The 16,946-nt window shown below is 31.9% G+C and overlaps 1 protein-coding gene across 1 annotated transcript; it reads left to right on the top strand.

Annotated features, from left to right (window-relative positions):
- Positions 1-1,642: 1,642 nt before the first annotated feature.
- Positions 1,643-3,987, top strand: LOC149179148 (multicopper oxidase LPR2-like). The gene is made up of 4 exons (XM_089423783.1): positions 1,643-1,949; positions 2,061-2,630; positions 2,715-3,611; positions 3,738-3,987. Exons 1-4 carry the CDS (start codon positions 1,704-1,706, stop codon positions 3,789-3,791), a joined length of 1,767 nt encoding a protein of 588 aa, XP_089279909.1. The 5' UTR covers positions 1,643-1,703; the 3' UTR covers positions 3,792-3,987.
- The last annotated feature ends 12,959 nt before the right edge of the window (positions 3,988-16,946 follow it).

The raw sequence follows: 16,946 nt of genomic DNA, 5'->3' as shown, positions 1-16,946 counted from the left end.
TTCACCTCACACTAGTTAAAAAAAAATCATAAATGACATTAATGATACTTATATAGAAAATAAAACTTAATTAACATTAATAAAAAAAAAAAAACACTACTCTTTAATTATTCACATTATCTAAATTAAAAAAAAAAAAAAACAAAATACATAATACTACTAATAACTATATAAAATGTTAACGATCTGAATTTGAAATAAAAAATACATCATCTGAATTTCAAATAAAAAATGCATAATATTATTAATAACTATGTAAAATGATAACTTTGAAATTACTATTAAACAAAGCAACTTGTAAATGGGTACATTAAAACCTAATTTTAAGCGTCTAATAACTTGGTAACTTCCTCTCTACGGTACTCAATGAAATGAATAAGTTGTTTGAAGGAGAACTTAACTTCACTTATAATGCTCGAATAATTGTAAGTAGGAGAACTTGACTTATAATTCTCGAATAAGTGAAAAATATAAAATCCATATTTGGAAACATGTATAAGCAAGATACATTATCAAAATAAAAGCTAATAGTGCAATCAAATGTAACGTATTGGTATTCATTGACATGAGCCTTATAATTAGTATTTATATTCTTATTCCTTCATTATTTCTGTTTTTTATTGTCTATTGGATATAAGTTTAATATTTATTATGAAATTCTATAGTATCGGTTAAGACCTAATTATCTTTTTTTTATATTTTTCATGGTTTTTGGTGAGTTGATTATAGTTTTTAAATCAATTTATAATCGTGAAGTACGTGGCTTTAATTTTAATAGTGGAATTTAATATATTTTTATAGTTTTTAATAAATGGATTTTGTAAACATATGTAAAATGTATACCCTTACTTCTATGTGGCAGATGAGAATGAAATAAAATATCTCCTTTTAATTTTTTAAATGAATGCTCTTCACAAACCTATGTAGAATGTAAAACCCATAATACTACTTTTATGTGTAGGTGAGATGGACTTTAATACATCTTTTATCTATATTTTACTGATTAATATAATGTATATTTTTATGGTATAGATGAGAAATATTTTAAGAAATTTTAACATTTTATTTTTTAAAACATTTAAAATATTAAAAATCAAAACCATTTGGAATGGTGTATCATCATTTTTGATAATTAAATTTATGGTGTATAAATTATTATTTCGTAATATATAAAAAATTTAAGTTCACAGGATGGTCATTTCTTCGTATATATTTTATTTATGGTGTATAAATTAATTTTTCGTAATATATAAAAAATTGAAATTCGCAGGACTCTTATTTCTTCATAGAGATTTTAACACGACACGTTTTTGCATGAGGCCAAATGCGTTGCTTACCGAACTTTTCAGAAAAAAAGTTATGGTAAGATTCTTGAAATTTTATATATTTTTCATGGTTTGTCTCCAATCTCACAACCTAGTTTGTAATTTAAAAAAGAAAGACGGGCATGGAATTCCCTTATTGGTTTGCTATTCAAATCACGTGCGATTTGTTTACTATAACTTCCAAGCCACGAAATAAGCATAACGTGCAGACGAACCATTGCTTGCAGTCAAGCCATAAAATAAGTGCAACTTGTGAAAAATATATCCTTTATATATACTGATGCAGAATATGGAAATACTTCGCAGCAAATAAAAAATATGTTCTTTACATATAATGATGCAGAATATGGAAATACTTCGTAGAAAGTTTTAATTGTGATGAAAATGGCGGGGACAATGAATATGCATTTTTCTCATTTACTGCTTTGCATTTTAATTCTGATCCATTTCTCTCTAGCAACCTCTGAGAATGTGACTGCGCAGGATCTGTACAACATAGCTTCGTCTCTTGAAATGTTCGTCGACCCGCTGCCGGACATGCCCACGCTAAATGGCTATATCCTCGGACAAGATGGAGTTTTGAAGGCAGGGGAGCTTCGGATTGGAATGTTTGAGAAAAAATGGGTGCAAGATCTTAATAGCCCTAATGCATTAAAATACGCATTGTATTTAATTGAATTTAACATGTACCCTATATATATATTGTTCATGGGATGATCCGTGTTCTGTTGACAGAAATTCCACAGAGATTTGCCCTCAAGTGCTGTATTTGCGTATGGGACGTCGAGTGAGAGTGCGAGTGTGCCAGGTCCCACGATCGAAGCCATCCAAGGAGTGGACACGTTCGTTACTTGGGAAAATCATCTGACTTCACGCCTTTTTCTTCCGTGGGATCGAACCCTTGTGACTGCCCAGCCCAGACACGGTGGAGTCCCAACGGTCGTTCACCTGCATGGCGGAATCAACGAACCGGAGAGCGATGGGAGCCCACTTGCATGGTTTACACCTGGATTCAATGAGACTGGACCCGCCTGGACCAAATCTCAATACCACTACGTCAATGTCCAGCACCCCGGCAATCTGTGGTACCATGACCACGCCCTAGGCCTCACCAGAGAAAATCTGTTGGCCGGCCTCGTGGGCGCCTATATCATTCGAAACTCGGCCGTGGAGACACCTCTGAATCTTCCATCCGGTCGGGAATATGACCGTAGTCTTCTCGTGTTCGATAAGAGTTTTTTTAAAGACGGATCCATTTACATGAACTCCACCGGCGACAACCCCACCATTCATCCGCAGTGGCAAGTACAGTACTATATCCGTAAATCATTCTTTGCATGCTTTTATTTTCCCAGACTGTAATTATCTAACTCTGGTGTGGTGTTTCAGCCAGATTATTTTGGAGATGCAATAATAGTAAACGGCAAGGCGTGGCCTTATTTGAAAGTACAGAGAAGGAAATATCGCTTCAGAATTGTGAATACCAGCAACGGCAGGTTTTATAGGTTTGCGCTGAGTAATGGACTTCCTATGACTCAGATAGGCTCCGACTCTTCCTACTTACCCACGCCCGTGAACGTTCAGAAATTGCTGCTGGGCCCCTCTGAGATCGCAGACATCATCATCGACTTCGCTAATTCATCAACAGATGAGGCCATTCTCACTAACAGCGCTCCCTATCCATACCCCTCCGGAAGCTCGGTAGATGATCTCAACAGCAAAGTTATGAAATTTGTGATTGAGAAAACCAATAAACCTGCAATTAATCAGCCCGACAGCCGCATCCGAGAGAGATTGATTCGATACCCTTATCCCGACAAGAACGATATCGCCCACACGCGTTACATTACATTGTACGAATACGACAGCTCGACGGATAGTCCGACCCAATTTCTCGTCAATGGCTTAGAATTTCTGTCACCGGTGACTGAGACGCCGAGGCAGGGGAAGAGCGAGTTATGGCATATCATCAATCTGACTAATGACAGTCATCCTCTCCATATTCATCTCGGCTTGTTTTACACCCTGAACCAGACAAAGCTGGTAAATTTGACCGAATTTGAGAGCTGCATGAACAAGACAAACAATGCTGTGGCATGCAATATAGAGAAGCATGCTCAGGGTAGAGTCATCGCAACTCCTGCTAATGAGAGAACGTGGAAGAACGTGTTCAAGATGCGGCCTGGATATATGACCACCATTTTCCTTACCTTCACTCTCTTGGAGTCTAATCAATCTTATCCCTTTAATGCCAGTGCTGAACCAGGTTACATATATCACTGCCATGTAAGTGCCCTCTTTCACTTAAACATCAATATTGAATGTTGTACAGTATTACAATTCTGATTACTGAATACGCGTATAACTGATCAATAGCTTATATAATGATTCCGTTGGATTTCAAATTTGCAGATTTTGGACCACGAAGACAACGAGATGATGAGGCCCCTGAAAATTTTACCCTAATAATGGCATCCATAAATAAGTGTACATCGCTGTCCACATTGGCGACAGTTAGTTAATTATGTTCTCTTTAATTTCTGGATCGTCTGCCTCTGTTATTGAATGCAGCGGTCACACCGATCTTGTTAATTATGTGTAATTGCCATCATATTTTTCTTTAGCTTCACATTGCCTTTGGTTCAAACCACGTTGTTTAATGCAGTCGTACTCAATATTCGGATTTTAATTAATAAACATTCAAGCTAGTTGGGTTTTTCTTTACGAGTTTTGGTGTGTTTGTTGTTACATCAAAACTTTTAGGCATGGGAGGCATGGGAAATTTTCCAAATGGGTAATGGGAACTTGCTGATTGTATAGAGTTGCAGGGAATATTTTTTCAAAACCTGGGTTTATTTTAGGATTTCATAATGAAGAAGTTTGGCATTATACTAAAACGAATAGGTGTTGGTAAATTTTCCAAAAAAAAAACACTAAGATTTCTGGTAAACTTTCCAAACAAATAATTAAAATTTTCAAAATAAAAATTATAAATTCCATAAAAATAACCTGATTCCTCATCACTTTCTTTTCATATATATATACCCATAAAATAAAAGAAAGCAATCTTTCTTATAATCAGGTTGTTAGTATACTTCACAAATATATTTACTTAAATATTTATAAGGTCCAAAAAATAATATAACGATATTTATAATTACTAACAAGTTATAATTAACAATATTTATAATTCCTAACGAGTTATAATTATATTTACTTTATATTTATTAAGGTATTACAGTTAATTATATCTTCAGTAGAATTTGAATTTAACAGGAAAATAATAGTCATTCCATTAAAAATAATCTTAATTAACATTTTTATATCCATATACTTAATAAACATATTTTTCATATTATATCTTGTGTTTGATAAACTAATAAATTATTGTTTGCAAATCGTCCTTTCAACGATGGAATTTAACTCAATTTTATGAATTTTTAAAAGATAATAGTGGATGATTTAATTTTAAGATACGCACACAAGCAAGGATGACATTATTTTAATACCATTCGTCAATGTGGAGAACCCATCCACCCTTGACCCGTGTCAAGTACGTTTAATTATCTGATGATTTTAGTGGAATGTTTGGCATTTTGTAAAATATAATAATAATTTAAATGTATTTTAACATATTTATCAATGATTATAATCATGGTTGTAAAGGTTTGGTAAATATTATAATTTATTTTATATAATAAGTTTATTAGGTTAGAGTTTTAATAAATATCGAGTAGTGATTTTATTAGGCTTATTCTTATTTCTTGAATTATGAGTCTTATTTTCTACTTATGGTTAGAAGCTTATATTGTTCTTATAAATTAGGTTCATGTATAGTTTATTTTCTCGAGTAATGAAGTGTGTTTTTCTTAGTTCTTTAAAAAAAATGTTGAGGTTTTCCATTACACTAAAACCCATAGGTATTAGTAAACTTCTAAACCATTATCATTACTTTTTTTAGTAATCCCCGGTGGATCCCAGAGTGGCGATTAGTCCACGTAATCAATTCCAACAAAATGAGTGTGAAAATCTAACATATTATTATATATTATAATAATAATATAATATATTATTATTAGACTTTATAATGTTTGGTTAATATTATAATTTATTTTATATAATAAATTTATTAGAGTGAATTTGGTTAACTATAGTTACTTATATTATTATAGTTGACATATTTAATTATGAACGATTATGTTAAGTGATGGTTGATTATGGTTGATTTGGTTAGCATAGTTATTATAGTTTTCTTCTTCTTCTTCTTTTTAAAATGTAAGAGAGCACCTCACCATACTCCACCCTCCAACTAAGATATTCTATAAAGACATACAAAAACCAAAGCTCAAACTCATGAGCTCAACATGTTACTTGTGGAATTTGAATATGGGAGGGGAGAATAAAAATCATTACTCCCAACAACCTAAAATAAACTCAATTAGTATAACATAGTTGATTATAGTTAAATATGCTTAATGATACCTGAATAAGTTCATTGAAGATACCCATGGTTGAATATGATAAGCTATAATTGATTATAATTTTCTATATTCACTAAAATAAATTCTATGATTAACACTAATGTACTAGGAACACCATTATTAAAGGAAATATGACTACAATTAGCCATCATTGATTATAATTGATCATAGTTTATTATAATTGATCATACTTGACTATAATGTACACTTTATTGACTACAATTGATAATAATTTGCTATAATTGAATATAATTTACCATGTTTAACTATGCTTAATAATGATTGACCATGGTGGGATAGGGAATAATCCCCCACTAACTAGGATCAAATCAATAGTAAAATAAACAAAAATACTACAAGTATCTTATTCAAAATACCTATGGCTAGAGGTATCACCACTTTAAATTGTAACTCATGAATAAACTTGAGAACATATCAAACATTTTAGATGACTAAACATTTTTTTAGTCTACATCCAAGGAAAAATACTATGTTTCCCTAATAATCAAAAAATGATTTAAACATATGACAAAGTAACTAACTAACTAATTATAACTAACTAATTTTCATGAATATTAAATAATTAATTCCTCTATAAATAATATAATCAATGAATGATTATGAACCAAATAAATTTGATACTAATTTGGAGAGGTGAAATGAGATATTTATATTAAATAAAAAATCTTATAGCAATTTAATACCTGAATCTTTCTAATACTTGAATCTTCCACTAGCACCTTCATCATCAAAGCTTGAGGTCCTTATTTGCCTAGACCATTTATAGTCTTCAACTCTCTTTAACACTTCCTGCATAATATTAATGGGAAATCAACCGAGATTTAAATCTCAAATTTCAATAAAAAAGACAAATACAAAAACTATGGCCCCTACAAAAAATAATGATCACAAATGTCCAAGACCAAATTCATAATGCAATTCTCTAACATAAGCATACTAGTATATGCATAGACCCCTTCTCCGACATACAAACCTTATTTATATTGTGCCACTATTTACTCTTCATTTAAATATTAATATTTTTTACATTATGAATATTGAAATATTAATATTAGTATTTATTATGGACATTCAAATATAATTAATTATTATTATTATCATCCAATTTTAAAGTCACACAAGTCAGAGACCAAATTAGTGTATGAGACCCTTTTGTTTGTAGGACAAGGGACCCACCTCCGCGCAACGATTTGACTGCGAAATCTATGAAAACATACATACTCTACCCCCTCTGGTTTTGAATCTATAACCTCTGAGAATAACATAATAGACATTCAAATATTATTATTAATATTTTGTGCATTCAAATATTATGACGTGTAACATTATAAACAATAAAAAAAATATATATTCTTTTTATATTTTTATATAATATTTTTAAAATTTCATAAAATAAGAAAGTTTAAATATTATTATTAATATTATTACACCATTTATAAAACATTTTTACAATTTCATGGCATATGGAAATGTGCACACTAAATATAACTTTCGTTAACATATTGTCATGTCTCATTACATTCAAATTGACCTTCTTATTACTTCTAAAATATTTCTATACAACCTATTATTAAAATTTAACTTGCTAAATTATAAATCTAAACTATAATAGTCTAGATTTTTATTCTTTAATGCTTTTGTGCCTATGCTTTTCCAAAACACTATATTATCATTTTATGTCTCGCTATTACATTTCTCAACCCTTCATTAAGATGAATATCACACTACATCACCACCATTTAAGAATATCTCATTCAAAGATAACCCTTAACGTATATTGCAAAATTAAAAATGTCATAAAGTATGTAAACATAAACAGTCAAGCTAGTTATGTCAATTGAGTGTAGATCAGATCATGTGATGGGGAAGAATTTTTTTTTTTTCCCTGGATTTTTGAATCTCATATTATGAAATGTTTAATTATGTAAATTTATCTTAATAATAAGTAGATATTGTTCATAGAACTTTTATAATCCACATTAATAAAAAACAAACTAGTTACATTTTGCATATAATTTTATATTATATGCGTGTGTTTAATAAACCAATGAACTATTATTTGCCAATCGTCCTTTCAACAAGGGAAATTAAACGAATTTTATCATTTTTTAAAGAAAATAGTGAATGATTTAGTTTTATCATACGCACAAAACAGTGACATTATTTTAATACCATATCAAGTGGGGAATGACTCATCTACCCGTCACCCGTGTCAACTACATCTAATTATATGATTATATTAGTGGAATGTTTAGCATTTTATAAAATATATTAATAATTTGAATGTATCTCGACATATCTATCATAGTTTAAGTGGTTTATTATATATTATATTTATAATATAATATAATATAATATAATATAATAGGATTATTATTAGAGTGGATAATGTTGGGTTAATATTACAATTTAATTGATATAAGAAGTTTGTTATAGATTAATTTGGTTAACTATAATTAATTATCTTAGTATAGTTATGATGTTTTATTTATTTATTTTTATAAATGTAACCAAGCATTTAATCTTACTCTATCTTCTAATTAAGATATTGCCTAGGGACATACAACAAATAGAGCTCAAAGTCATGAGTTCAACATGTCACTTGTGGAATTTGAATTTCGGTGGAGAGGATAAAAATCATTCCTCCTAAACACCTGGATAAGCTTAATTGACATAGAATACTTGATGATAGTTAACTATGCTTAATGATGGTTGAATAATTTCATTCATGATACCGATGGTTAATATAATATACTATAATTGAATCTATTTTTTTATATTCAACAAAAATTCTATGAAACCCTAACGTACTAGGAATATAGTTTTTAAAGAAAATGTAGCTGCAATTAGTTATGATTAATCATAGTTTACTATAATTGATCATATTTGACTATAATGTATACTCTATTTACTAGAGTTGATAATAATTTGTTATAATTGAATATAGTTGATCATATCTAACTATCTTTAATAATAATAGATCATGGTGGGACAAGAAGTAATCCACTATTAATTAAGGTCAAATTAATGGTAAAACAAAACCAAAAAAAGTACTATAACTATATTTCTAGATAAGCTATGTATATTACCTCAAAGAAGAAAACATTGAGAAGAAAACATATGGTTAAACAGATAGCCATTTTAAATTGTATTTCAAGAATAAACTTGAAAAAATATCAAATATTTCAAATGACTAAATAATTTTCCTTTTGAGTCTACATCTAATGAAAAACACCATGCTTCTCTAATAAACAATTTTAGAATGAAGAATAATTTAAACATATGACAACGTAAATAACTAATAATTAACTAATTTTAATGAATATCACATAATTAATCACTCTCTAAATAATATAATCAATAAATGACGAGTGAAATGAATTTTATACTAATTTGGGATGGTGAAATGAGATATTTATATTAATTTTGAATGGTGAAATAAGATATTTATGTTAAATAGAAATACAATAACAATCTAATACCTGTCCCTAAATCTTCCACGAGCACCTTCATCACCAAAGCTTGAGCTCCTCCTTGCCTTGACCACTTATAATCTTCAACTCTACTTTAAAGCTTCCTACATAATACTAAACCCTCAATTTGAATAAGAGGGAAAAATATGGAAACTATGGTTCTTACAAAAAGGAATGATCATAAAAATCCAAGACAAATTTCGCAATGCAATGCTCTAGCATAAAAGTACTAATATAGACATACTCCCCTACTACAACATATACACCTATTTATATTGTAATGTTATTTACTTTTCATTTAAATATTATTAGTCATTACATCATAAATATTGAAATATTAGTATTACCATTTATTATCGATATTCAAATATAATTATTAACATTATTAACATTATAGATATTAAAATATTATTATTAATATCATATGTATTCAAATATTATCACTTCTAACATTATAAATAATAAAAAGAAAAATCATTGACATATTTGTATTATATTTTTATATTATATTTTTAAAATTTCGTAAAATATGAAAATTCAAATATTATTATTAATATTATAATTTTATTATTATTATTATATAGTTTTTATAATATATTCTTACAATTTGATAGCACATGGAAATATGCACACTAAATAGAACCTTATTACTCTTAGAATATTGTTATGTTTCACTACATTTAAGTTAACGTTCTTATTACTTTTAAAATATTTCTATATAACATATCATTAAAATTTGACTTGGTAAATCATGAATTTGAAATAGAAGTCCTATACTTTTATTATTTAATGTTTTTATATGCTTGTGTATTTCCCATATACTATATTATCATTTTATGTGTTAAGAAATTTCTCAACCCTTAATTAATATACATAACTAATGAAAGACAATATTTTCTATAAGAAAATCAAGATGAATATCACAATATATCATGACCATGGAAAGAAATTTCACTCAAATATAACCCTTAAGATATGTAGCAAAGTAAGAAATATCACAAGGTGTGTAAACAAAATTCTACCATGATAAACATCACGAAGAGCTCTTGAAAATATTTAAAAACTAATGAAACCCATTTGAAACATGACATTATGAAATAATCATTAATGAACACATCCATTTATCAAAATTTTACCAATATAAATGCCACAATGTGATGTAACCCCTTTTGAAACATGACATTATGAAATAATCATTAATGGACACATCCATTTATCAAAATTTTACCAATATAAATGTCACAATGTGATAGCGTAACATAATCCTTCATTACAACATTCCCACATCACGTTGTGACACTGAAGGAATAATAAGAGTATAGGAGGAGCAAAGTAAAATAAACACTTAGTCATTGGAAATCCTAAATTAACTATAAAACAAAATGAAGTCCTCGTGCAAGGAATAATGAAGGAAGATCCTGTGCAAGGAATAATGAATAACATATGGATGTCGTGATTTGAAGAACAAAAAAAAATGTTTCAATGTGATGAACAAAAATCATTGTCACTATGTGATAACTAAAATCAATGTCTCAATGTGATGAACAAAAATCAACACCACCATGTGAAAAATAGAAATCAATGAACAAAACTTGATGTCACTACGCAATGAACAGAAATCAATGTTACAACCTCAAATTCTTCGTGGAGTACCCTACTCTTTTTCATGATATGTGACATTTATGATAAGCTAAATTGCGATGATTTCTTTATATGTGGCCTTGTGGGATGATTTAATGTACAAGTGTTGGCTAACTGGTGGTCATATCCCTTATGGCGAATAACCATGGCATGTCCTTTTAGTTTCCATTCTTAAGGTGTTTGGTTTCATTACTTTAATTGATTATCCTGTGATGACTCCCATCGTGTCAAGAAATTATGTTCTAGGTAGGTATTTGAGCATCTTTGGGTGGATCTACTCTGACACTTGATTTACAATAGACCTAGCTACTCAATGTAACAACCTTGGTGAAAATTTAATGTAATAAAAAATAAAGGAAAAATAATACCACGGGTAAGGGACACGTATTCCAAGCTGAATGTTGGGTAAACATATCTTAGTGGGCATCACTGGATGTGTTTATGGCTAAGGAAATTGGCAAAGGCAATTGAAAAGACATTAAAAAGGAAAAAGGTAGTTTTGGCACATTTATTTACGAAAATAAAGGAAATTAGGAGAAAATGAAGGTGAAAGGTGACAAGTTGCATGTGAGGAGGAAACTGAAGGAAAATAATGGAAAATGAAGAAAATATAGACCTCATTGATAAAAAGGTTTATAAGGATCAGTGGGCAGGATTTTGGTCAGTGCAAGCTTGGTCAGTTTAGTTTTGGATCTCTCTCATTATTCTCTCTTTCTCTCTCACTCTTGGACACTTAGATTTTTCTTGGAGCACTCTAGCTTTGGAGAAAGGAAGGAAAAGAAAGCAAAGGGAAAGCAAGGAAAGAAAGGATCAAGCAAGGAAGAGTAGGATCAAGCAGCTTCAACAAGAATACTTGTAGGTAACATAATTCATGTGTGATTTCCTAGTTGGTCTTGACATGCATGACTTTGCATGTTGGTGTATGGTTCTGTTGCTGTTGGTGGCATGGTTTTGCTAGGTTATGACAGTGGTTTTCAACCTAGCCTTGCCTTTTTCCAGATGCCATGGTGTGTTGGGATGTTGATCTCGGTTTTGAGCTTTGGAATTTTCAGATGGATTTCAGAATTCGGGTTGGAGGTGGCCTCAAGGTTCATTCCCAAAGGCCTAGGAATCCCTTAAACAGTTTGGGCAGGATAAACAGTAAAGGCCGAGGGGGTGTCTTGATTTAGGTCCTAGTGATCCGAGATTAGATTACAATAAAGCCTGAGAGATAGGGAGACAGAAAATTCTTGAAGGATAGTGACGGATTCTAAATGGAATTCCAAGTTTGATTCGGTTTTGTGATCGAAGCACTGGTTTTGGTGTGAACATGGTTTGGTGAGGGTGGAGGTGGTTTAGCCTCTGGATTCCCTTCGTTGGTTTTTGATTGGTTTATCCATGAGATCTCACATTTATGCTTGGAATATGGCATAGAGGTGACTAGCTGAAAGAAATATTTGATTCATCCATGTCTACCAAACCTAGTCAGATTTTCCTATGTTTAATAAAAGCTAACTTTTATTGCTTTTGTAATTATTAACATGTGGATTTAATGGTTGATATCTAACTATTATTTTCATGGTTTAATGCTAGTTATAAGAATGAACATATGACTAGTTGTTGTTATCATTATTTCATGTATTTACTTGTAACTGAAAGGATAATGGATGAAAGACCTAATTGATGTCATAATAATTCAAGGGAGAAGGTGGTGATCCTTCTTGTCATGTCTCATAAGAGTTTTCAATCATTCATTCTCTGTCTTGTATCCTAGACCTATAGATTGCATTGATGCCAAGTGTTTGACAGAATGCCAGTCCTAGTTGGTGATGGTCAAGCCTAGTCCTAGAGTTAGTTTTTGGTTTATTATTCTTGTCATCATGTGTTTAATGGATTCCAGAAGTTACAACAAGTTCTGGGAACTGGTCGAAATTCTGGGCTTGAAAAGTAACTTAAATCTCGCAGACTCTAGCACGGGTCTACTGGAAATAGTCCCTAGACGTAGCCATGCATGCTTGTGGGAGCGTCCAAAGCTTTCTGGATGCTAGCATGCCCACAGTATGGGAACGTCCATAGGTTTAATTGATTAAAAACTCAGTGGGACCCAGGGGCATGATATTTGTGTGGTTGGGATGGCTCCTGGGAGTGTTATTGTTGATGTTAAAGGTATATTTGATGGGTTTCCATTGATTCCACTTCCCTAAGGATACCTAGGAGATTTAATCCTATCATAGTAGCCTCTTGCACATTTTTACCCCGGTTGGCTGGTTAGTTGGGTAGATATGGGAGGAGCGTGTTATAGAGTAGTATCAGAGTGGGTTGCGCTCTCTTTGGGTCATATCTGATACCATAGAATGGTATTAGAGCATGGTTCACCCCTCAAACTGGATGGGCGGTGTGTTGGTAATGCGTTCATGTTGATTTCATATGTGTTTATTATGCTTGTAGTCGATGTGCATGTTGCATTTAAATGGTGTTGATCATGGTTGTAGTGATGTCGCTATGTGAAGTTTGAGGGCGCTATTGTGGGATGTGTCGTCATGAGTGTATGGTTGTATATGAATTTTATGCATGTATGGTAGGTCAGACATGCATTGTGAGGTCATTGTATGCAATAAGGTCATCATGATTCTATTGGTTGTTATGATGCTCATGTGTTAGATGAGATAGAGAAAAATATGTAGATCATTATAGTGAAGTTGCAGCATTAGACCTCGAGGCAAGAGCATGCCTTCATACAAGTTCGGATGTTGGGCATCCAAGTATGTTAGTTAATGGATTATTATATGCATTAGGGTTATAAACATTAGGTTTATGTACATGTCTATTGATGGTATGGTTAAATACATGATAGATGCTAGTTGATTAGTGTAGTCATATGCACATGTGTCAAGTAGTCATGAGTGGTAGTAACCTGTGGTTGTATGCCATGCTCTTGTTGTTTTATGTTAGATAACCTGATGAATGTTGTATGTTGTTGATGAGTATGTTATAGGTTAAATTGTTGTTGTTATATGATATATAGCTTGATGATTAGGTTATATGTTTTTGATGAGCATGATGATTAGGGTTATTACATTAATATCTTGATGCTATATGTATCATGCTAAATTGGATTGACCTATGCAGATGGTTAGGGTTATGGCATTAAGGTATGAGTTGACTTATTTGTGACATTGTGTTGTACTAATCTGTACTAATTGTACATATGTGATTGCTATGCATGAATGGCAAATGTTTATGAGCTTATGATGTGAACATGTTAGTTAGCTATTGTTATGGATATCATGATCTTATTTGTGTTTGAGCTAATGTGTTGTGAAGTTATATCATTCTAACTAGATTGTTTTTGCAGACAAGATAACCTCCTTGAGATACATTAAGGTATGAGCTTGCTTATGTAATCTACTTTGTGCTTGAATGTTTGATTATGTCATTTAATTGGTGTTTGAGTGTTGGTTTCTATTATGAGCCTATATGTTGTCTAAATGTTTGATTACTTTCATGATATGAGTATGTGTTTGTAAGATGGCTTGAATGAATGATCTTGCTTTAAGTTGATTGTACTAACACATATGTGTTGATACATTTGATATATACTTAAGTGTAGTAGGTGACAGTTGTAGTATTATGTCTAATGACTATGAGTTGACTATGAATTATGACATGATTGCTAGTCTTGGTAAAGGTTGATTTCAAATTGATAGATATAACTGTCTTGATATTTGGAACATGTATTTGACATGTGTAAATAGTGCAGGAAACATGATTGGTATTAGCTTGAGAAGGTAATAGTTCATGTGATAGTGCATGGTAACACTCAATTGGAACAAGGAAAAGGTCAAAGAAAGGAATTGGGAAAGAATTCATTTGGCTATGTTTGGAAACCCTAATTCCAAACGAATGAGTGATTTTCATACAGGAATTCTTCTCAACCTTAATTTTGGTTGACATTATGTGGATATGTGCTAGATTCATGAACTTGTATTTGATAGGTATATTAACTAGTCTCTAGTTACAGGTGGATCTGTCAAGGGAATTGGAGTCCCTTGAGAGATTGTGTGGATGTGTTCAGTTGCAAGAAATGTGCTTGGCACAACAAGGTAAGGTAACTAGTGTATTGTTATGTTTATTTATGCACTCATAGTTATGTGTTGATGGAATTATGATGCAAAGGATTGCATGGAAAACAAATTGCCATGGAATATTGAAGAAGGCTCAGGTTAAGCTTTCCCATGGAAGCACTAGGAATCGTGGGGATTGAGTCATGGTGTCTGTTGTTAGTCTTGTTATTTTTGTCTTTCAATGATTTTTTGTGCTAGATTTTGGTTTTGTTTATGTTTGGTCCAAGGCCTTGCCACTTCGTTTGCGGTGTTGTATTGCTATTGATTTTCATGGTTTTCTTCTCGTTTGCTTCTCGGTATTGGATTTATTGTTTTAAAAGTCTTGGGAATTGGTTGAGAAAGAGGGAAGTTAATGATGCCCGGGGAGAGATGAATTAAAACCAGTAGGTGATGTAAGGCATGGATAAAGCTCAGTGCATATATAAGGGCAGCTGAAGGCAAGCGTATAACAACTAGTTGGATTGGTTGGGTCCATTGGTGTAAATGGAAGATGGTGGGACAATCATGAGAAAAGTAATCAGGAAAGGTAAAGTAAACAGATTTGAGGTAGCGGATGCCTTAGCTACATTGGTAATTATTTTTCTCAATGTTATACATGTGTTGCAAGGATAAATGAAGTTCTCTTAACCTTCCCCTTATGATATTTGGTAATTATGTTGTGATCATGTTTATGTTGATGTATGTATATGTATACATGTATGTATGTAGGTATGTCGTTTTCTGACAAGATCATGATTTTTTTGTGCCAATGTTATATATATGTATGTATCTGCGTATCTATTTCACTGTGTGAGAGGGTCATCAAGAATTGTTCTTCTGGATGAATGATTGCTTATGCAGGTGAATGGCATGAAGAGATTCTCGGTTTATGAGGAATCGAGTGGGAAGAGTAGACTGATAGATCTCTTAGGTTAGTATGATGTGGAGATGAATTGATATAATGTTATTATATAATGTCTATGCTTATGTTATGGTTAGGCTAATGCTGAGAGATACATCATCGAAATGAAAACAACATGATGTGCGCATGCTACAATAAGCATGGATGGCAGAGAGACACTAGAAGCAAGGTTACTTGGTAGAGACAGTGTGGTTTTGGATGTGTGGTACTACTGTTGTGCATATATTGTATATGTTGCATCTGTGATGTTGTGCGCATGTGGTATTGTGTATATATAGTGTGTGTAAATGTTGTTATGCAATGTAATGTAGAGGGTGGTACAGATAGTGTTGTGTGAATATTGCATATGTAGTGTTGGGCATAGATGGTCCTATGTACATGTTGGATATGCAGTGCTATGTACATGTGGTTTTATGCACATATTACGTTTTGTGCATGATTGTACAAGTGGTGCTATGAGCATGTGGTGTTGTGTACATGTTGTACATATGGTGTTGTGTGTAGGTGGTACTATGTACATGTCATTCATATGGTACTGTGTACATGTGATGTCGTGCATGTGGTGATGTGTACGTTTAGCATTGTGTACATGTTGTATAGGTGGTACAATGTACATGTGGCATTGTGTACACATTTTACAGGTGGTGTCGTGTACATGTGATGTTTTGTACATGTTATGCAAATGGTGTTGTGTATAGGTGATACTGTGTACATGTTGTACATCCGGTACTAGTGTACATGTGATATTATGGGCATGTCATACATATTGTGTTATGTACATGCAGTATTATGCATGTGGATGGTGTAGTTGTGGTATCATGACATGTGTATTCATTGTGTTTCACTCTGTGTTACTATGTATATGTATTGTGTTTACATCGGGTGTAGGTGTATGTATTGTGTTGTGTTGTACACTGGGTGTATGTATATTCATTGTATAGCGGGTATAGGTTTATGTATTGCATTGTGTTGTATGTCGTGTGTAGTTGTATGTGTGAGAT

This window comes from Pinus tabuliformis, chromosome 4_1 (assembly GCF_031772625.1).
Source record: "Pinus tabuliformis cultivar Carrire ecotype Pingquan chromosome 4_1, CPIR1, whole genome shotgun sequence".
NCBI classification, from domain to species: domain Eukaryota; kingdom Viridiplantae; phylum Streptophyta; class Pinopsida; order Pinales; family Pinaceae; genus Pinus; species Pinus tabuliformis.
The sequence above is the reverse complement of the archived record's forward strand: the minus strand, read 5'-3'. Positions and strand labels throughout refer to the sequence as shown.